General features: G+C 38.0%; 2 protein-coding genes across 3 annotated transcripts in view; one reads left to right on the top strand and one right to left on the bottom strand.

Moving 5' to 3' along the window:
* The window catches only part of RAB3GAP2 (RAB3 GTPase activating non-catalytic protein subunit 2), a 48,624-nt gene extending 46,592 nt beyond the window's left edge, over positions 1-2,032 (top strand). For both annotated transcript variants that reach the window (XM_075496456.1, XM_075496455.1), the window contains exon 35: positions 75-2,032. In XM_075496456.1, the coding sequence (XP_075352571.1) occupies positions 75-221 (147 nt within the window). In that variant the 3' untranslated portion in view covers positions 222-2,032. The remainder of the gene's footprint in view (positions 1-74) is intronic.
* Positions 2,033-2,231: 199 nt separating this feature from the next.
* IARS2 (isoleucyl-tRNA synthetase 2, mitochondrial) overlaps positions 2,232-23,421 on the bottom strand; it is a 29,301-nt gene continuing 8,111 nt past the window's right edge. The window contains exons 12-23 of the mRNA XM_075496453.1: positions 22,461-22,621; positions 14,696-14,798; positions 13,976-14,069; positions 8,382-8,490; positions 7,487-7,589; positions 6,312-6,437; positions 5,781-5,912; positions 5,011-5,117; positions 3,956-4,101; positions 3,601-3,791; positions 2,737-2,881; positions 2,232-2,612 (exon numbers count right to left, since the gene is read on the bottom strand). Of these exons, the coding sequence (XP_075352568.1) occupies positions 2,461-2,612; positions 2,737-2,881; positions 3,601-3,791; positions 3,956-4,101; positions 5,011-5,117; positions 5,781-5,912; positions 6,312-6,437; positions 7,487-7,589; positions 8,382-8,490; positions 13,976-14,069; positions 14,696-14,798; positions 22,461-22,621 (1,569 nt within the window). The 3' untranslated portion in view covers positions 2,232-2,460. The remainder of the gene's footprint in view (positions 2,613-2,736; positions 2,882-3,600; positions 3,792-3,955; positions 4,102-5,010; positions 5,118-5,780; positions 5,913-6,311; positions 6,438-7,486; positions 7,590-8,381; positions 8,491-13,975; positions 14,070-14,695; positions 14,799-22,460; positions 22,622-23,421) is intronic.

The raw sequence follows: 23,421 nt of genomic DNA, 5'->3' as shown, positions 1-23,421 counted from the left end.
CAAGTTCAGGAGGGCTTATATGCAGATGATCATCTGTAAAATTACTCTAATGCTGCGTTTATTCTTTTATATAGGACCCCCAGGAACTTCAAAACGTGGAAGTGCCAATTGCAACAACAGCTAAACTAGTTAACAAAGTCATAGAGCACTTACCGGAGAACCACGGGCAGTATAGCCTTGCCTTGAACCTGACGGAGGCTGTAGAAGCCATCTCATCATGACATTCGTGGTTAGCACAGTTCTGCTATACAGTGGTATAATGCATGATTTTACACAATGAGGCTAACTTTACAGAAAGAAACTTTTGTGTGGCTCTTGTTAAACGATGAAAAGAACAATGCTCCCCATCCCAGAATTTCAGACGGGAATTTTAAATTGGAGTATATTTTAAATTCTGCACTAGTACAAAGATGTTTAGTTTCTAGTACACTTGTCAGTACCTGAACTGCTTTGTTATTTATTTCTGACTTGAGTGCTTTTTGCAGTAGTCTAAATCGGGTATCTTTGACAGCAGTTTTAGTCGATTTACAAAATCACATCTTGTGAAATTCTGTATTTCATGCTGGCAGTAACTGCTGCAGTTTCAATGTTCCATGTATGATTTGTTTTTCAAAACAAGCTGTAGAATTACACCCGAGAAAAATTTCAGTCTCTGAAGTTACTGTGTAAAGCCAGTACTGCTTTGTCAGAAGCTAGAGCTGGTGTTGGGCTCATGCCTTGTAACTGCATTATGCGTGACAGTGACGACTGCACTAGACACAGGATGAAACGTGCTGGGGCCTTATGCAAAGTGAGAACAGCCCACATTAGAAACAGCTTGGGAAGGAGAATCCAACTCTCCAGGCACAACTATGGACCTATCTTTTAGTCCAGATCTCCCCATATTGTCTCTAGGGTGCTGGGCTTCAGCTAAAACTGGATTTACATCCCTCTCCTTTATTACTAAGCTCTGCTGAGTTTAAGTAGGTCAAGGAATGTCTTACTGCAAGATTGTTCCGCCATCTTATCACTGTAGAAGATGTAGTATGCTATAACTCTCTGCACGTTAACTTGTAGTCAAAAACTGCTTAAGTAGTTGACCCAACTTCACTGAAGATCTATAGTACTGAGTACTCTAGCCTTAAAAAAACCACTTTTATTTACAGTACCTACAGGGAATCATATAGTGAGTATCTTCACTATTGGAGTGGTATTAAACATGATTATCTTGCATCAGTTAGTACTGTTTACTTTCTACCTAAAGGAAGCCAGGAGAGAAAAACAAAATTGGTGTAAACTGTTTTTGTCTTGAAGTCAACTGAAATTACTAGCTCTGTTTTGTAACCTGCTCCTCTTGCATTATATGTAAGAAACATTCATCGTATTCTGCCTTGCTGGAGACAGAATTTGGTCTTATCTTTCTGAAGTACGTGCTGCTGTCGTCTAAGGGTTAGACTCCCCCTGAAAAAAAGGTTATGTAGGCAACTTGTTCTGCACAGCCTCCTTCACCTGTTCAGCATCCCCAGTTCCTAATCACTGCACTTTAATGTAGCTGATGAAACTTCTTGAAACGTCTTGATATGGAATGTTTGGCTTCCTACAGTGATACAAGATCAGACAGCGTAAAGAATAATAAGAATTCTAGTAAGAATAAGTGGCTAGGCCTGGTCTATGTTTTAGTTACTTCTACACTGACTTCCATAACTGAGGTTGAGACAGCTGTAGGGGAAAAATGGAAGGCAGCAAGACTGTACAGGTAGCTTTACCACCCTGCCTGACAGCACTTCAGACTTCTGCAGAAATGAGTATGCCAGAGAAGTGGTCATTGTGGAACCTGAGGAGAACCAAAAATGTTTCTTAGCTGTACCAGGATACAGGAATGTAATGCAACTGTGTAAAGGATTTTACTGTAACTGAGTATCATGTCAGAGCTGATACACTTACACCAATCAAATCTGTAATGTATTGTAAGTAATACTCTGTATATAGTGCTATTTTGTGTCTAATTTGCTGTGGATTTGTGTAAATTGATTAAATAAAATTTGAGGTTTCATTGTGTCTTTCCCTTCTTTTTAGGAAATGGTGGTCACCACCTTTTCTTCTTTTCTGTTTTCCACAAGAGGAGTAGACACTGCAGTGTAGCGTTCTCTGGGGTTCCGCAGAACTACCTACTGACAGTATAAAAATTAAACAATAGCTCTTTCACTTAAATGGAAGTGAAGTTTAAAAGAACACAAGTTGCTAAAAACAAGTAAGTTAGTGTTATTTTGAACCACCCTTTTTATTAAGCTGAAAAGTGATATACACAATTAGGTATATACATAAGGTTCCCCCCAAACCACATGATAGTTCTGCTCAGGCTGGGGCTTAAGCATCTGGTTCTACAGGCTTTGGTACACAGACCTTCTGGTTAGCCACCACTTTTGTATACTTCAGTACTCATGACTTTGGAGCAGCTGCTTGTGCACAGGCATCTCATCTTCACGTGCTCCCTTTTCCAGCAATGACTTTCAGGCACCGTGGGCAGGGAGTGCTTGAGGAATCGGAAGTGTATCTCCTGCAGCGAGGGCATTTTGCTTTGGCAATGGGTAGGGCTATAACTTTATATGAAGATTCTTCACGGATATCACCGCCTGTTGAAGAAAGCATTATTACTGAGATCCTGTAGGTGTAGTTGGCATACTCTGCATTTGAAGTGAACAACAAAGTACGTTGTAGTGCAGAAAAGAACCAGCCTGTCTGGAATAGTTCTCTTACCTTCCAAGTTAATCAGAAAGGTCCCTTCGATGATGTTTGCATCTGCAGGTGTTTCTTTAGGTAGCTCACTCAGCAGGGTTGTCTGGGAAGCCATCATTATTTCATTCAGCTGTGAAACACTAGAAGTTTCTTCAGCCTGCAGTGCCTAGAGAAGAGAGTTAACTGTCAGACTTGCAACCTGTTTTTGTTCCTCAGCATCCTCCTCCTAGAAAATGTTAAAGCAAAAGTAGAATTACTGTGTATGTGATTGCAGCAGCTGTCATAGCCTTGTCATGAAGAAAGCACAAGTTTGTTTATACACAGATGTGTGCCTCTGTGTGTCTAAATATATGCACATATAAAATTACATTTAAATCCAGCATCAAAACTGAGGTCTACCACTGCAAGCTCTAAGATGCTCCATTCTTTAAAACAAGTGTTAAGGTAGTGGTTCATAATCAGAGTGGAGGATTTGAACCAAAAGTCTAATTTACTTATCCCTGCCAGGAGTAAGAGTACAGACTTGAACTGCAGTGTCCAAGGTTTCCTCTTGAAGAAACTTTCAAGTGACTTTGACCCTCACATCAAGAAAGCAGACTGCTCCAGAAGAGCACTGCCAGTGGCACTAGAATAGGCGTTTTCAAGGAGTCCGGAGCTCGAGGCCAGCCACCAGTAGTGTAGCTCAGGGGTCAGCTGTATAGCCCAAGCCCCCTGCTCAGCTGACCCTGCCTGAGCAAGGGGCTTGGGCTATACAATCTCCAGCAATCCCTTCCAACCTCAACTACTCTCTGATTTTCTGGCAAGTACAAAGCAGAAGAGTTAGTATTTTTTACAGAAATTAGTATTTTTTGCACAGACAACACTATTCTTAGTTGCCTCTTTTACCTCCATTAATTCAAACAGCAGTCCAGGCTCAATTACAATGACAGCTTCATATTCCAAAGCATTCTTGCCAGAGATGGACCCAAGGAAAGAGTCTCTCATTGCACATGCGCCTTCTATTGCTTCCTCAATGCCAGGCTTCTTCCACGCTGAGCTTGCATTAATCCAGCCAGTACGAAACACACCCTCTGAGCCTTGAAAGCAAAGCAAACAATGGAATTTTTAATTCAGTGTCTTTCTATTCAAGTGTTCATTAAATGAATAAAAAAGAATGGCATATCTCTGTATTTGCATTCCTTTTAACTGTGCAATTAAACAGCGCACTACAAGAATTCCTTAGAAATTATATTTGCTCTACCTTTCTTATAAGGGAGGTGCTGGAAGACCTCCTCTGCCAAGTGAGGAAGAATTGGTGCAAAGGATCGGACTACTATGTCTAAAGCTTCTGCTAGCACAGTTTGACACGAACGACGCTTAGGATCTTTTTCTTCTTCACAATAGAGCCTGCAAGACAGAGATGAAAGCTGGGGACTATTCGTAGGTTCATGTTACTGTTCTTGCTCAAAAGCCATACTTTCAGGTTGCCAATGAAAGTAAAGAAGTCTGACCTATCTTGCCTTTCTAAGGAAAGCTTTTCTTAATTGCCCTTCCCAGGCAAGCACAGTGGTATAGGTACAGGACCATTTGCATATGCAGCCACATTTTGTCATAGGAAAGGAGACGTTGTACATGGCATGTTAATTTGCTTCATTTCTATAGGAGAGAATCTTTCCTCGGGGAGGTGAGCCTGCAGCTCTGTTAGCTCTTTGTTCTGGTTCATCTATAAAATTTAGCATTAGGGCTTTTTTCTTTTTTTTTTTTTTTTTTCCCCTCGCTTTACTTGCATTCTAGAAACTAAGGATCAGTATAACCCTTGATCAGTATAAGCCCCTACCTCCTTCCCCCATGAAACAGCCCTTTCAAAATTTATGACAATACCAGTCACATCCTTAGGATTCTTTAATGTCTTTCACTGATCTAAGAAACAGGTAGGTTGCCCAGATCAATGCTACAAAGCCCTTCCCCCTGCCTTCCCAAATTCAGATGCACACACTTCTAGGTAGAAACACAGATCCAAGAATCTATCTTTAAAACGTTACTTAGTTTTAAATGCGTACGTACTCTTGATGACCTTTTAAAATGATTCAGTACCCCTGGTGGACAGAATACAGAAGCACACTGATGACAAACATACTCAGCTGAAAGCAGCTAGCTTTCACCTGTGAGCTTTAGTGCCCTAAAGCGCAATACGTAACTGTGAAATGTTCTCCGAGGTATCCGTATTTGATCAACATTCACCTGGAATGCTATTACCTCCATCTCAAACTGATTAACTTGTTTTTTCCCATTTAAAGGCAGCAGTAATGAACATACCTGTCTTTGATTATGCTGAAATAAAAGTTAGACAAGTTTCTGGAACAGAATGCTTGCAATAATCGAACAACTTTGCTATAATCATATTCTTTGTATGCTTCTGTAACCTGGGAGAGGGAGCAGAGAGAGATAAGAACAGTGTATCAATTTTCATCACATGGCATACAGTGACAACCCCTGATGAACCTGAACTTACAGAAACTGTAATGAGTGACACACAGTCTGGGAGAATCTTTTCTTTAAAAGGTTGTTGGAGGGGGAAAAAAATGTTAATTCAATTAACAATTAGGACAAAGAAATAATTTCAATTCAAATTTGAGGGGAGAGGATGGGGGGAACCCCAGAAATTATGCCCATACTTTCTCATTCAGCAGAACGGTTCTGAGTGACAGAAATTACTAAATTTGGACTAAAGCAGATTTCCAAAGCTCTAGAAGTTTTTTTTGGTTTTGGTTTTTTTTTTTTTTTTTTAATATATCCTATTCTAACTATTTCTAATGACTTCTAATTTGAGGCCTTGGGGGGGGGGGGGGGGAGTGGGAAAAACCGGTCGATGTCAAAACCAAGTTAAGAATGTTAAAAACAAAGCCTTCCTCTCAAAAGTTGAAACGGGCTTAAGGGAGTGCACGTTGCATCAAAGAAACCTTTGTGGTCATAATTTGCCTACCTGACACATAGTCTTTACTCACAGACTTAAAGAATTTTCCCTAGAGGTTATAACCAATAAAAAACATTACACATGTATTCATCTAAATACAATTTACCCCTACCTTGCTGCCATAATCTTGCAATAAATGCAGCATGTATTGATCTACTATGTACATCTCTGAAGCGGGGATGGAATCAGTTTCTGGATTGAAGCCAGCCATGTTTCCCAGCATGAAGCGTAGTGTATTCCGAAGCTAGGAACAAACCAGAAAAATTAAACATTAATGGTCTGCACTTTAGATGAAACACAAAATGATAATATTCTATAATGAATTAACTAAAGGTGGCTGGTTTTCAAAATGATTGTTTGAATAGTTACAAAAGCATCATGAAGAACATACGCCAAAAGGACATAAAAAAAGTAAAGACTGGCTATTACCGAAGCATGCTGCAAAAACTAGTCTTTTCCTTAGTGCACTTTATTTGATCCACAGATGTAAAAAGCAGTAGTACCTACCTAAATGAGTTCGGAAAAGCTTTCTTTAGTCTAAAGACTGAAAAGCTTTGCAATTAATTCTACTCAGCCGACACAAACCCAAATATAAAGAGGACCTGTCATTAGAATGAAGAGCGTTAGCAGATTTGGCTCTTACCTTGTTGATATCATCTCTTGCAGCATTAAGTACCACAGGCCCAATCAGCACCTCAGTAAAAACATTTGATTCTGCCACCCACCAGCGGAGAACATCGGCACCGTATGGAGGATCCTTGGTGTGATCCTAAGCAGAGACAGAAAGGCACAGGAGTAAAACTGCTGGGGGGCCTGCAGCAGGGTGAGCAGTGCAATTCCGTGTCGTCAGTGCTGTGAACATATCCGTAAGTGTGCCCAGAAGGCCGCTGTATTTGGAGGCCTTCACCCTCTTTTAGCAAGATTTACTGTTAAGCCAGGGCTACAATATATACTCGCAGCAGTCTGTGTACAGGCAACGCTAGAACTCAGGTAAGTTGAGATAAACTCATCTTACAGCCTTGAATGCTTCACATTAATGAGTGACATTAATGTGACTCACATTAATCCTTTGAATGCTTCACATTAAAATAGCAATGTTAATATCTAAAACTACGTACTTTTTTTCCCCCTTTGGACTGTTTTCAACTCTGAAAATGGCTTCTCTCCTTTTTGAAAGAATAGAATCTATTGTGTGTTTTACTGAATCAGATAAGCAAGTCTTTGTAAAGATTGATTATTTTGTCTAGAGAGTTGCAAAATCTGCTTAGCAGCCTCAGAAAGAGCAACAGCAGGACTGGGGAGGGAAAAAAATTCAGAGCATCACCTGCAGCGCAACCTCCCTGACCATGAAATGAAGTAAGTTTCCAGAGTCAATAAACAGCCTAGGCTGAGAGCAGACAGAGTACTGGGGTGCAACCGCTACTCTGACTGCTCTATTGATAGGCCCAGCTTGTAGGTTTCAGTCAGTTTGAAAGCAAAGGTTAATTTTAATTTTTTTTAATCCTACCCCCATCACTTCATCAACAGTGTTCCCAAGTAAAAAGGAACCATTCTACACCTTCTATATAGCAGGTTTTCTCTTCTCTTAGCACAGAACAAAGGTGTGGGGGTTTTTTGGCACTACAGCTGAAGCAAAACAACTCAAGGTTTTTACTCCAGCCAAATGGAATTGCAGTGTAGCCAAAGTCTTTAGGAGAGCCTTACAGAGTTCTGCTACAAGACAGCTGTTTAGAGAAAAACATGCCACAAGACAGCTGCAGAATCTGGTAATGAAAAATTGTAACTAGCGATTCTAAGAAACTCAAGGGTTTGACTTACTTCGCCTCCATTGATAACTACATCAGGGTCAACCACGTTGCCAATAGATTTCGACATCTTCTCCCCTTTCTCACCAAGAGTAAATCCATGAACTACTAGAGTCCTGAAGAAAAGATTTTAGTGAAAACAAAATCCCGGTGAAAAATCTATGTTAAGAATAGATTTCTAATGAGGATATTCCTAAGTCAAAACATACAGAAATCCTCTATTTTGGTAAGCCTGAGGCTTCAGCTGTTGAGTTCAACCAACCACAAATACACTGTATACCCAAGTAGTGCATACAACTTTATTTTCCTCATTTAATTTTGCCATGCGAGCAACAGATTGTTTGCAGGTATCCATGGCACACGTATTTCAGATGAATTAAAGACTAAAGTATTATTTACTCTCTAAGCCAATACGTTTCCCAAAATTGCACAGCCTCCTTGCAACTGACCCACATTACCCTTTGCTATGCTCTTCATCTTCCAGGGAACAAACACTACGTCATAGCTCCAGAATGACACGCACACAGTGATTCTGAATTCCTTACAGCCTAACGTTCAATTCACAAGTCAATGATCTTAGGAAATTTTCATACTGCACCTCCCATAATAATCCCTTTGATTATGGGAGTGGGAGAGATGGCAAAAGAACAGACCTGTATCTGATAATGTAATAGGATATACTTAAATGACTGAGAAAGAAAACATATATTAAAATTATGATGGAAAAAATTTAAACAATAAATCCATTACAATCTAATCCGAGAAAAACTTTCTACTGAAAATGTAAGAACATAAATCAGATACTTAGTAATGGCTTGATTTCTCTTGTTTATACACTACTGTCCACACTACCAAAAGCCCGATATTTAATAAAAGAATAGCAATGTGTTTGCAATCCACACACTTACTTATACGGTGCTTTTTTCCTTGCTGCCACACTGGTTAATAGAGAGGACTGAAACCAACCTCCCAGCTGGTCTTTTCCTTCAAGGTATGTATCTGCTCTTTGCTCTGCACCTTTAAAACCAGAAGATTTTGTTTAAAATATCAGCTGATATCTTCAAACAATTAATACACTTAACAGAAGAATCTCTGAAAGTGATTAGTAAAACTTATTCTGCTCTTGAAACCCAGTAAGTTACTTTTATAAATGGTGTATGGTTACTTGAACATGATACAAATGATCCATTAGTATCATGATTTTTTTTTAAAATCCAAGACTCACTGAACTCCAAAATTTAACAAATAAGCTTGCTTTCCCCCAAACAAAATAATAAATTATGAAAACAGAAGCTGTCATACTCAGAGCACTTCTTATGAAGTTCTCAAAATACTTTCCAAGTACTCCTAAACAAAGGAATTTCTCAAAATACTTTCCAAGTACTCCTAAACAAACTGAAGGCACCAAGAAAAGATCACATACTTTGGAATTAATAAAAATCTATGTTCCTGAAACTTCACCAGCTGGGAATCACTCAGGATACAAGTCACAGATGTAACGTGCCTGACTAGCCTGCGTAAGGCATCAGGTATTTTCAGAGACCAGGAAGCCTTGGCAGTGACCGTAGCTCACCTGTGACAGAATTTACATTTCTGGTCGCCGGTGTTCCAGGAGGATTAAAAATTTCAGGACAGGGTTAGGACAACATGGGAAACAGAAAGCCTCTCGTGGGAGAGAGGGGTCTGGAGGAGCCTGGCTTGTTTAGCTTATCCAGGTGAAGGCTGAGTGGAAATACTATTCCCTATAAATACACAAAAAAGAGGATGCCAGAGAAGAATAACTAGAGCTAATGAGTACTGTTGGCATCAGAGAAAAACCGGGCTACAAGGCACATAGACTGGGTATTAGCTGACTGCACATTAAAAGCAGAAGAGCAAACCCAGCTTTCCCACAGGGCTGAAAGAGGGCAGCAAAGTTTTAATGGCTTTACTGGTGGAATTCAGTCACTGTACAAAAAGGTACAAGACTTGTTGACTCAAGAAGTCCCTCCTCATCTTAAACAATCCCAGACAGATCACCATCAGAGTGAGAACAGAGTAACGTGGAGCACAGCAGAACATGCAAGTCAAAGCCTACAAATGTGCAAAATTATACACACATTTGGCAGGAATTTAGTTTTGATTCTAAAAGTTGCTGGTGTAATTTTCCAGATATTCAGACAAAAGTTTCTCTACTCGGTTTTTATCTACTAGCTCCTTTTATTCTCTTCCTAGGACCCCTGAGACAATGCTTTTTTCTGCTGCTGACACACTTGATTTATTTGTTTAACTTAATGGAAGTTTCGATATTTAGATCCATCCTGCAATAAAAGGAAGTTCAACATTACAAAGGTCAAGGCCATACAGTTCCAGCTAGCACAGGAAAAATGTGTGGGTGGATGTTACGGTTTTTAACACATTTGTTTATTCCTTCAAGAAAATCTACAAAGAGTTTGGGTTTTAAAAGTAGAATAAGTAAGGATCAGCCTTTGTATTAACAGACTGCAAAAATACTTGTGAGGAAAAGAGAAAAAGGAGTATTTGTGGTAAGGAAGAAAATAACAGTGGAAAATCTGAAACACCACACTTGTTATTTACAACTAGTTTACTAGCTGCTTGGTTTTAGAGAAGTGAACTTTTCATGGAAATGCCAGTATTTACAATTTAGAAGAGCGAAGAATTTGAACAACTGATTACATACAGCAAACTGTATTGGTCTTTTCTGACAGGAACTAGTACATCTGGCAGGCTGGCTGATGTAGCTTACAAAGCTAATGGAGGCCTGAACATTTTATCTCTGTGAAATACAAACGTGAGTTTTGCGTATACAAAGGCTGCCTTTTAAGTGCACAGGTAGCTCCCCTACCTCAGTTTCATTAAAGTTGTGATGGTTACTATATATGAATTAATTAGAACCGTGCGCATGTTTCTTCGTAAATGGAAGAGTATGCCCGACAACCCAGAAGAGACTTTTCAGTTGTTTATTTTACACTGAGGTCTAGTACATAGGTCATTAAAGAGAATTACAATTTACGATCCTTCTGGTTTGGATTTCAAGATTCCATATCTTTGATCTTACAGACTTTGACTTTTAGATTAAACTTATTGTATTTTAATGCCAGGAATGAATCAGCTAAGATAAATTCAAGTCTCTCAGTCAGCACAAAAGTTTAAACGCTTAGATAGGTAAGTTGTAAAATAATCACATTCATTCAGTTAAATATTAGCAAATAAGATAGGGGGGGAAAAAGTTATGATGAAAACTACCACCATTGCAATACAAAACTATGGGTAAAAAGCTGTATGACTCTTACCAATGGCATATCACATCACAATAGAGTCCAGTGTGCATTTTACTATGAAATATTTTGAAAAATAATAATCTCAAGGTTGTAGTACAGATGGCACTCTGCCCATGAGGAAAATGGCAAGACTGTAAGAGAATTTTAAGACAGAAAAGAATTCTCTAAAATGGATACTCCCAAGACAGCTACTGAAAGGCTGAACACAATCAAAAGGCTGACACTATCAAAAGGCTGAACACAAACTAAACTTCAAAGCAAAAAAGAAATTAAAAAAAGTTCTAGGCACCACAGCATTGAGTATTCAAAATTAGCAAATGCTTTTGAACCAAATTTTGCTTTTACCACACCTTCTTTTTGGAAGCAGGGTATTAACACTCTTCTACCTCACAGCAGTACTGTGAAAATGAATTTATTCATGTATGAAGCATTCAGACTTGAATTTTAACATTGCATAAAAGAATACGGAAACAGTTCTTTCAAAAAATATTTGAGGCATGTGTAGCAAGAAAGAAACAGGATTAGACAGCACAACAATAAACTGTTCAGTGAAAACAGTGTTAGGCAAACAGAGCATTAACGAAGCAAAACTTCAGTAGCAGGGGGTTTTTCAGAGCATGTTGCACTTGTGGATCTGCTCTCAATGGCGCAAGGGAATTAGTATTGATTTTACACACAGTCTAGTTATAACTGTACATTTTTGGTTTTGTGACTATGGTAGCTAAATCTTTGATCTTAGCGTGTAAGTTGCACCTTCCTACCTGCCACGCTGCTGATGTAGAACGGTTTGGTTAATTTGTTATTTAGCTAGAAGTGGTACCTTTGACACACCTAGGCTGGAAAAAGGAAGCCAACCGTAATTCAGTGAAAAAAGAGCAACTTTAAGTAATTTCCATCAGAACTATGCCCTGTCTCTGGTAGGAAATGCAGCAGAGCAAGCGTTAGAAATATGACTGTATCCATGCAACCTATGATTTATGCTACTGAGCTTGCTGTCACTGATCAGTTCCTTTAACTTGTTCCAAAAACCTTATATTGCAGAACCTCTCTCTCCTCTTCTTCCTCCCCACCCCCTTCCCAACCTGCCATATTTTTTGAAAGCAATCCGTGTGGCCATCAGCTAAAGGGATGAATTTTATAACTGCTGCATCTCATTTAATAAGCTCAGACACAGCTAGTTCAAGTCCAGTGAAAACTCAGGCCTAAGTTCCCCAAGCTGCAGAGACGTTGAAGAGAACGACTTATTTTTGCGAGACTGGAACTGCCAGGGAAATCCGTAGCGCTGTTTATTCCTGCTGGTTACTAACAGACAGATCATTGATTTATAATTTTCAATAACTTGAGTTCATGGTAGAGTGACACAATTATAAACATTAGTCTCACAGTTTTAGCCACGTATTATATCCTCCAGTTGCTGTGAAATTAACTCACGTGCTGCGAAAGAACCACTGCCATGCATGACACTGTCATCAGAAGGCAAGCAATAACTGCTGTTATCACCGATCTCCTACTACAAAATTAACAGGTAGCATGCCAGCTTCCACATGCCTCTGCACTTTCACGAGTTTAAGCCACGGGAAGTTGTTCTTCCTGTTGTGACATCCTCTAAGTAATTCTGGATTTCTCTGCGGATTTCATCCATTTTTCCCCAAGAGTACTTTGGAAAAGAATCCCATCGGTTCGCCTGTTTGTAAGCCTTGCCAATTACTTTTATTGACATAGGACGAAGTGCTGCAAAAAGTTTTAAAAGCTGGAGCATATTGGGAAATACAAGACAAAACTGTTAATTCAACAACTTCTCTTGCAAAGTGCATTTTTCATAAAGGGTAAGTTAAAACAGTAATTTCATGTGAATCACTGAGACGGTACTTCCACTTCTGGCAGTGGCTGGGAGCCTCAGTTACATAGGAAAAAAGCTAATACAACTTTTGTTGTCATTTCTGAAGATAAAGAGGCTTACAAGATCACACTGCTTGTTAGTCCTTCCCCCAATTTTTGAACCAGTGGGGCCACTCCAGTCATGTCAGACAGCAAAAGAAGATGCCTTACACACACCAAGTTCCAGCAAGTTTCATGAAAATAGATAGAGAAGAGGAACTTTTAACGGTTCCATGAAAGAAGAAGTCCGTACTGTGAAAGACCCAACATTTATTAGACATAACAGAATCCATATGGGAGCCTTACACAAATTAACAGTGAATCAAGGGTCTTGATTCTGCTATTCCTTATTAAACACGATGTCTTTCCTCTACACAGGATTAGAGGTAGTTTTGCACACTGATGTGTTAAGCCCTCAAAGAATGCAAGTATGTAACTGTGCACATAAAATACCACTACTTCATTATACCTTTCAAAACCAGAAACATTTTTGAAGACTATGAACTTTAATATATGTAAAGGTCTTCTAGAAAATGAATGTTTGCTGATGGTACTGTTGCCTGACCACGTTGCTAAGAAATAAAACCTCTGGTACTAACGTGTTTTATAATTCAACAAGATTGTTATCACGCATTTGTGTACTGAGGGTTTAAAGTCCAACAGACTTGATGTATGGTACCAGACTCCTCCTTTAGAAAGGACTCCTGACTTTGGACTATCCTCCAGGCAAACAGTCTATATTTTAATATTTTTATACAAATATATATCTGCTACCTGCTGAGTAGCAACTACTAGCAGTAGGAGCTATAAATAGCATATAGCAAGTACAAATATTTTAAGCCACAATATACTGCTTTACTTACCGAAAGTAATCAGAAGTGAAAAAGTACACCTACACTGTTAAAACCATAAAACTTACTTACATTCAGCAGCTGATCTCAATTTAGTTCTGCTTCAAATAGCATGCACAAGGAGAAACTGAAATTTGTTAACTGAAAATAATTTAAGTTACCAACTAGCAGCGAAGTACCTTGGCCGTTTGTGTCATGAAACTTATATACTCAAAACAAATATGTTCCGATTAGAAGATATATGGTATGCCACGTGGCAGAATTGGTCAGAATAGAATATTAGAAAAATCTCAACTTCAACTATGCTGAAAATGAGTTTGCCAACATTAAACCCTTATCTTTACAAGCAAAAGCAGCTTTACAAGAAGTCACAACCAGTTTGCTGCTGGCATAATCTAACTCAGTTTTGCTGATACCAACACCATCATGCAAAACAGTTATATTTTGTTCTCCAGGTATTTTAAAAGGAAGATCAACATATTAATTCTGTACCTTCCAAAACATGAGCCCAGGAAGTTCCACTGTCAAACCAGATGTCTAGGACATCCTGTCCCCTGACATAATCCAAGACATCATGACCACCAGCCTATTGGAAAAACAATTATTAAGTAATGCAAATAGAATACCCCGTATCATCAATGCTTTTCAAAGCTGGAAATAAAGTAGATTTGGTTTCTGGACCACTTTTTGTACAGGCTCTGCTACCAACTTTGTAAGTGAACATTTAGAAAACAATTTAGATAATTTTTCACAACAGTTTCAGATAATTGCTGATGAAAACCCAAAACAGAACAAGGGAAAACTACCAAAAAACTGAGATGGCAGAGTAACACTACAGTTTGTGTGCTAGCTAAAGAACACAATTGTTAAAGGAACAATAAAAAGTTACGAGGAACTAAATAAAAATTTGAGTCTATCTTCATGACAAAGACTTAATATATATTTGGGCTCATAATTTGGTTAATTAGGATGTCACTTTCCTCCTGAACTAAAGTGAGGAGGATGTAGATCTCTGCCCTGAGTTAATGGCACAAGTCTGATTGCGTGTATTTTGCCATACTCAGATCTCACTTTCTGAATATTCCTTTCACAGGATACCTTCTCATGAAGGTACAAGATTGAAAAGGATCATGGCAATATATGAAGTTTTTATATTATTTCCCATCACTGAACTGTCTGAAGCAACTTCTGTATTTGAAGTAAAAAAATTACCTTTGCCACAGCCTCTTTTGATAGTAGTTGTTCAATAGGAAGGGTCCACCATGCATCTGTTCCTTGCTGCTCCACTATTTTGATGACATCTGTGATAGTTTCACTGGGTTAGAAGGAAAAAAGCGGTTCATGAATTGATGAATTAATCGTACCTTTCTACACGTATCTCAGATCCAAAGCAGTGAGATATACTGACAAAGAGATCAAGCTATTTAAACCTGTGATTTTCCAGCTTCTAATCCAGACGAGACTCCACAGAGCTTTCTGCCTGTATTAAAAAGGCTTCCTACTTTTGTCTTCCAAGATGGGTAGGGTGGGGTAAAACCTGGACATACAGAAACCCGCATGTATTCCAAACAGCTTTTTCTGCAAATACTCAATAACTGGGCACTCAAAGAAGATGCCAGCAGCTTGAAAACTTCTAAAATCCATTTCACTTGCTAGTTCTTGACCTTGGATTTACAGAAACTAAACAACTATTTCCCCCCCCAAATATTTGCTATTTTTGGCAACAGGCCAAAGAGAACTCATGTGGAAATGGAGAGTTAGAAAATGGCAGTATTTCGAATAACGTATATACATATTAGACTTCTGGTTGCCTGGATTCCTCCTTTTTAGCAATATATTTTTTAAATTGTAAGATAAATATATATAAATATATTAATCCCAATATGTGGGAAACAAACGTGTACCCAGTAGAGGAGTGATGCAAATAACCATTCAACATACACTCTGAAGGCAATATATGAGTTCATATGGTATAGCACCAGCCAGGACAAACATCCTGAAATAAACAGATACTACGGAAATAAGAAAAATAAAAAAAATAACTAAGCATTTTTTTTGATGTGAACAGATAATGCAACCACAAGGCGTGCAGTTCTGTGCACTATTTATGACACATTAAATTGTTGCCCCCAGTAGGTAAGGCTATGGGGAATTGATTTTTAATATCATTTAATGCCAAGTCTAGATATAAGTTAAGATAGCTTAAAAAAAAAAAAAAAAAAACAAAAAACAAAAACAAAGCCCACACACTTTGTGTTGCTGACTCACAGAGCACTTACTAAAGAGGTGATTTTTAAGACATCTGCTGTATTTAAGGAGTACAGCAGACCATCATGACCTGTCAACTTCAAACTAAAACTGCTGTGTTACCCAAGCCACCAGTGTTTTTAAGTCCAGAAATGAAGATTTAATCAAATAACTAACCTCTCGACACAGTATTGCCAAAGGGGAAAAAGTAATGATCTTCATAATTATCTTGAAAACACAAGAGGCAGATGATCTAACTTCTTCAGTGTCATCACGCGGTTTTGTATTTGAACTTCAGCACAGTATTTTTCCTGCACTGCTAATAAGTTGAGCTACATCACTACAACATTTAGTGGACTCTTACACATGGAGTTGAAGCATGAAAACCCACGTTCTCCAAGAAGACATAGAACAAATTACTACTTAATTACATGACATGAGGTGCAACAGTAAGAAGAAAATGCAGTTTTGCTTGTGATTGTGGGAATAAAATTGCAATGGTAGACCAACAGTTTTGTATTAATGAATCAATCCATCATCAATTAATCAATTTCCTTTTCAAAGTAAATTCCTGTAGAATATCCCAGTAGATTTTCTGGAGAGAAAACCCACTAACCAGTAACACTCACAAAGCGACAGCCAGCTAGCATACCACTGCCATTCTTACCCTTTCAGACTAGAATGGGTACCATTCACCTTCCAGTTTAATGATGATAGGACACAATTTATGGCTTTGTAATATATCTGCTAACATTTATCTTGGTAAAACAACATTTAGGAGCTCCGGTTCTGAATGGTTATCTTTTCCTTTCAGAAATATTTGCAGAGAGGCCTATTTGCCTATACTTCCAGTTGTGAAGTGTTACTTCTCCAAGACAAAAGCAAACAACAACTCCAGTCCTGGTAGATTCCTGGCAGATAGTTGATAAGCATCCCTTATCCCTTGCCTCCTTCAGGCTAAATCTTCAAATTCAGAAAGCTCTCAGGAGAAAATCAAATAAGCCAAGGAGAAGTTTGTTTGTCCTATCCCAGACTGAACTATTCTACTGAATTTGTCTCTCTCTTGCGGGGTCAGTACCTTCCACTGAAGAGGCTGGCTTTACACCCAGACCTTCAATGATGACACAGACTGTAGCACCTGGAAACATTTTAGAAAAAGCAACATACATTATTTTTCACTCCTTGCCAACATAAGGCTCCATCTTTAATTCTTCTCAAATACACTATCAGTGTATTTTTAAAGACAATTAAGGATAACTAGTTGTCTTCAAATGAATATTCCAAGAGTTCTCTCCACAGTCTCAATGCCTTCCTGTTACTGGCCAAGTCTTCCCACAGAAGTCAGCAGCAGAAGACAGAGTAGCTAAATTAAAGAGAGGGTGATTTACCCTAAAATGTGCTTATTACCCCATAAAGTGTTAGTGCGTGTTGAGTAATTCACGGAAGAAGTAATTCAGTGCTCGGCTAATGGCTCTAGAATGAAATTAGAGCCAGAAAGTTTTTCTAACCAAGAGTCATATCCATTGCTGTATAGAAATGCTACCAGCATGCCCTGTAAAGCAAGGAGAAAACTTGTCTTCCATATAACTTTTCCATATTGCAAATACACTTCAGTGGAGGGACATAAACTCTACTGACGAATTCATTTTCAACCTATACATTTTTAAAACATTCAACAGGTATTTGATGATATAAATTGTAGGGATTTTTAAAAGGCAATAAATCCAGCTACAGACCAAAACTAACAGCTACCTTGGACAACATGTAGGAATATACTCGCAACAAACAATGTTTTCCAGCAACTGTGTGGATTCAGTTTGACGACAGCAGAAATCTCAGTTTGTCAGATGTTCTAAGCTTCAAGTAAAGGAGATACAGTCTGAAGTGCCACCAGTTTTCTCACACTGCAACTGTTAATTGCAATGACATCTCTCCTCAATGGAAGAGATAATGATTAAGATGAGGCCTATCACACAAATATTTGGAGAAATTCACAAGGGGGGGGACCTGAAACACTGTGTTAGTGCAAACTGTATTACCTGTAGTGAGGATGAACTGTTCTCCTTTCCATTAGAGGCAGGGGGAGGGACAAGAAGGAAATAAAACCCTGCTATCAATCTCCCTTGGGAAACCATCATAAAATGACTGCCTTCATTTACAGTAAGTAAGCATTGCCAATGCCACACAGCAGTTGCCTACCATTGTAGATACAGCATTACTACAAAACACACTATGGACTAACCTTCTACCAAGTGTATTGCTATGCAACACAAAGGCTTATATTGTTAATTTATGAAGGGCAGAATTATTTTAAAGACACACTTTCACGACACGTGAACTAACAGATGATTATGCTACAGATCAAAGTTTTCAGACAACTAAAAGAAGGTCAGATTTGTGTTATCAGTCACTTACAAGAAATAAGGAGTCAATGACTGTGAAGTCAACTTATTACTGACTAATATTCTCAAAATTCTATCATAGTTTCAAATCAAGTAAAAAAAAATTAACAGTGCAAGTTTTTTTCATTATATACCATTTCTCTACAGAATATAAGTGAACATTAACAGGCAAGTATTTTATAAGACGAGATAGTTAAAACCAAAGATTTCCAGGATACCCTTTCAACAAACACTTTTTCCTCCTACAGTTCAAAAAACCCAAGACAAACAAACAAAAACCAACCCTGTTCCTCTAATCTTTTCCCAGGATCCTTATGATTAACTTTTACCACAAGAGAGAGAAATGACTATATTTAAGGTTATCTGTACCGTAAGCAGGAAGATTTTTGCAAAGTACTTTTATGTAAGGTGCAAGTGAAAACCACCTTTCTCAAATAACTACTCATCACTTTATAATCTGTGGGCTTCAACGTGAGCATGATAATTCACAGAGTTAGCAATAAACACCATTGTAAAACTTTGCCCTGTATTCATACACTATCTGGAAGAACTTGCATTACGTGTCACTCGCTACGGTTTAACACTGAAACCCCTATGGCAATTCACGCTACCATGACACCAGCCAATCACTCTGAAGTCTGATATTGATTACACTGAACACTTATTTAATGTGTTAACAGAAATTAGGCAGCATTAAGATATCGTCGGGAGGAGAAGAATACAGTACCTGATGTTCCCTCGACCTCTTTTCAAACAACAGTAAAGAAGGCAAGCTATCTTTTTATGTGAACGTTGATACTGCAGCAGTAAGTATTTAGGTTACGGTAAGTTGCTATTCCTTCCAAGTCACTGAAATGTCTTAATATTTTAAAAAGCAAATTAGAGCACAGGGTAGATCTACTTCAAAAACAGGCTGGGGTTTTCTTTGTCAGAAATTTAAGTTACTTGTTAATCAAAGTCACAGAGAAGGGGACAAAAGTTCTTGGGCATTAGAATAATCTTTGCAATAATACTTATTATTACCAATATCTGAACAGTGAATTTGTAAAGAAGGTAAAGAATTTATTGCATGAGGTCAGATTAAAGTATGTATCTCACATTTATTACCTGGTCTGAGCTACTACTGGAAATACAAATCTCTCGTTTTACTTTTGGAGTTCTTTCTCTCTTCTCTTCCACAAGTTACAGAATTTCCTAGAATCAGATGTTTTCTCTCGAAATCTATTAAATTTTGAAAGTTGACAAACAGTATAAGCATTTATATGTGCATGTATTCTATTTAAAGCCTTCTTCTGCACGAGTATAGAAAAAAAAAAATCGCACAGAATCTTACCTCTATTCTTACTGGAAATGGCAATAATGAAAAAATGCTCTCTATTTTCTCTGTCTCTCATATAGGATTTTGTTATTTTATAATAATTTTTTAATTTCTGATCACAATATGATGTGGTATACTCTATATAAAGATTCTAGTCATCAGTAGCGCATTAAATTTATAACTATAGACAACAGTGTCATACAATCAAATGTCTTTTAGGGCTATGGGGGGCCACAGCAGCAAGCAGGAAGACTCATGGAGATCTTCCATCGAACTTGTTGCATGCAAGATTACAAACTAGCTCTTGGCTTTCAAATTAGAAAGACAGGATTGTTGGTGTGGGAAAAATATTCTGTTAGAGACGAGCAGTTGCATCTTGACAGAGAAGCTTTCTGCAGCCTTTCACATGACAAATTCAGGGGAAACTCTCACTTAGAAGGAAACACAGCAGCTTATTTTAGCGACTTTTTTTTTTTTTTTTAAGAAGTCTTTTTACAGGTGATACATAAACAGGATCACTCAAGATTGACCATCAGTGCTCTCATATGTAACAGCAACTCCATGTGGACTACACTGACTTCCAGTGGAGATGCTGTTACTTTTGATAGCCACTCAAAAACTCCAGAGCAGCTGCAACTGGAAGCACGTTTATCCAGCACTCAAGATAAGAAAACAGCTTTTGTTTTGAAATGTAAGTTATTTACTGTTGTTTAATGATATTAATTATTCACACAATCTGAATATGAAACTTAAGTGTTAGAAATACATCAGCAACCTATTGTGGTGTGATTTTCAAAGTGATAATGCAAATGCAACAAAATATTTAGGCTTAGCTGTTTATTTCAATAAGAACTGGTGTCCAGGAAAATGACCTATGAATTGACAGACTGCTTTCTAAATTTGCCTGTCATTTCTATAGGCCAATATTCTGCACACTTTTCCTACTCCTGTTACAGAAGTCTGCTACGGCTAACTTTAAATATTTAATGTGTGTTTTACAGTTTTCTTTGAAAATTTCACCTCGACTGTAAAACACGTTAGAAGTAAGGAGTACTGATTATAAATGAACATCAGAAGCTGCCAGTCAAATGAAATAAATCTACTTTTCAAGCATATTGGATAAGTCTCTTTTTTTTTCTAAGTATCTCTCTTTTTTCCCCCAGATCAATTCTAACCAAACATGCCATACTGTCCCTTTGTTCTTTCACCTACATGCATGACTGCTAGGCCAATACCTACACACAAAGGTTGAATTGTTAAACTACTGCAGAGTTTGTCACATCAAAATGCCCCGATTGCCACACATCGTACGACTCTAGCAATAATCTCACACAGATCAAGCACTTACAAAAGACATGCTTTTTAATACAGGTCACTGGCTTTCAAGGTAATTTTACTACAATCTAAAGGAATTCCCATGCATCCCTCCTTTCAAATGCTTTCTGAACCAGCTGGGTCAGCTCCAAAATGTTCTGAAGGAGCTATTGCTCCATGGTGCCCTTCACGTTCCACTGCCAACTGCTAACCAGTTTGCATTACACTCTTATTTTGTTGTTAAACTACTTATTTAACAATTTTAAGCAAGCACAAGTAACACACTCAAGCCTACTCCGCAGACAGACTATAGTAAGTATTCCTCAGAAATTGTAATTTTTTAAATGTGAACTTATACTTACTTTTTAATACAGTAACAGTTTTTGCAGGTAAAATGATTTTACACCCCACAGAGCCTCCATCCCTTTATTTCCTGATGTGCTTCAGCATTATTCAGGTACTATACACAACTATGCTTACTGTGGTCTTTTCTCACAGTTACTGCCTACTGTGAGAGAGTCAAAGTACATATCTGTGCACCTACACACCCAGTGATGCTAGGTGAAGCTAAGGACTAACTGCTTAAAGTCCATTCCCTGCTCTCCACACCCCACGCCTCACCTACTACTATACTTGTGTGCGCAGTCCAGCCTCTGGAAAACATGCTGGACTCTCTGCAGTATATTTATTCAGCACCAGAATAAAAAAAGTTCTGCAACACTACTTAAGTTCATCTCCAGCTATGCAGCCTTATTATCCATAATGAATTTGCACAAATGGTTGTGAGGTTAAGACCCATAAAATGGAATTACACTAGCACATCTCAAGACAGAAAACAATTATGGAAATAAACAATGAATGTGGAACTCCACAATACTACTTCTATGAAATCACCTCTTAGAGGATATTCACAACCGAAAACCTCTGCTCCCCAAAGGGGTAAAAGCAGAACTCTATTATGCCCTTAAAGACAGAAGAGGATCATATTTGGTTGAGGTTTCTTGTTTTAAAGCATAGCTTGGATTTCCTCCACATTACATTGTCTGGAATTCCTGAAATGCAATGTTTGCAATATCTGGATACTATTAACTTAACCAAAAGATGGCCATCAGGCTAGCATCTGAAGCTTTAGGCATACCAAATCATATACCTAAAGGTCACTTACATTTATTGAGGCTGGCTCTTCAAAAACACTCCAATTTTATTTTGAAACAAAGTGCAGTTATTTATTCTGTAACCGATTTGGTTATTCCACTTCAGATATCTCATTGTCACCGATTCAACTGCAAAAAGCCATTTTGACAATATACCTGTATTGTTCAATTTATAGTGCTACAATTACAGTTGCAATCTATTCTAACTACAACTTGCATTTTACTCCTTGCTTAAATGTAAAGGCCAGTGACTACTGCCAGCTCACTTAACTTGAAGATGAGGGATGAAAGCAGCAATTACTATCAAGGGGACTTCTCGGGTAGCTTAAGTATCTAAGTAAATTGACTGCTGTTACTTACATACAAGTCACCTTCAGCAATGAAGTTTTGATTATTTTAATTTGTAGCTGAATTAGTTCTGTGTATAAACAATTACAAGTAAGAGCAAGTAGTTAAATAGTTAGAAGTTCTATAACATTGTATAATTGCAGCACGACAGTGCTCATTCTTTCATTTTTCAGTATATAAAGCTAGACAAATACCTGTTTATCAAGCATTCTCCTGTGTTCTTCTGATAAAAAACAGGAATCGGAACACCCCAGCATCTTTGCCGTGATATACACCAAAATGTCCTTCTGTCCAGCATTTCGAGCATTCTGTTCACTGCAGACGTAGGAATAACTTTGACTTTTTTCAGCACTTCCTATAAAGTAGACAGTGAATTGCTGAACACGCTTCAGCATTCAGACAAACACTGTTTATGCTACCAGTAAAAAAGGTACAGGTCTACACTCCCACTCCCAGTATTGAATAACATGTTCTCGGACAATTGTCACATTTACTTCATTGCATGTTGCTCTTCAGTAACAGTTAGAACACTGTATATACTGTAGATGTCCCCACAGAGCAACCAACGCTTTTTGGCCAGCTCCGATTCTCTAGCAGATGCACCCTAAAGTGAGTTAGAAATGGCTGCAGTATCTCTATCTGAAGTTTAATAGCTCATTGTGTCTTGTGCTGTTTTCTACTTTGAAACTACACCTTGATACATACTGCCTGTATTACAGAGTGTGGGCTACCGCTCACTCCCAACCCCGCTGAATAACAGTTGTAATTTCCTTCATTCTAGACAAGGATGAATACAGAATAAAAACCTCATGCCCTAATTAAAATGAAATCACTATTACCCAAGACAGCCTAATGTGCTGGTCTAAGTTTTCTGTGTGGATGTACATAATTTCAAAGAGCACTGCATTTAAAAAAAAAAAAAAAAAGTTTTAAAGTTATTTAAAATAGGACTGTGGCAAGAGGAATAGGGGAGCAAATAAAGATGTATGGCCATGTAAGGCTCCCATAATAACAAAGATAATTTTAATAGTGATAAAATTGTCTCTTCTGAATTAATTCCATGAAACATCGTATTTTTATAAATATTTTGGGGGAAAAAAACCCAGTAGCGTTTTACGAAACTTATGTGTCTCCTGTAAATGCAATGAACAAACA

Source organism: Mycteria americana, chromosome 3, assembly GCF_035582795.1.
Source record: "Mycteria americana isolate JAX WOST 10 ecotype Jacksonville Zoo and Gardens chromosome 3, USCA_MyAme_1.0, whole genome shotgun sequence".
NCBI classification, from domain to species: Eukaryota; Metazoa; Chordata; class Aves; order Ciconiiformes; family Ciconiidae; genus Mycteria; species Mycteria americana.
This window is presented reverse-complemented; position numbering and strand designations above follow the sequence as displayed.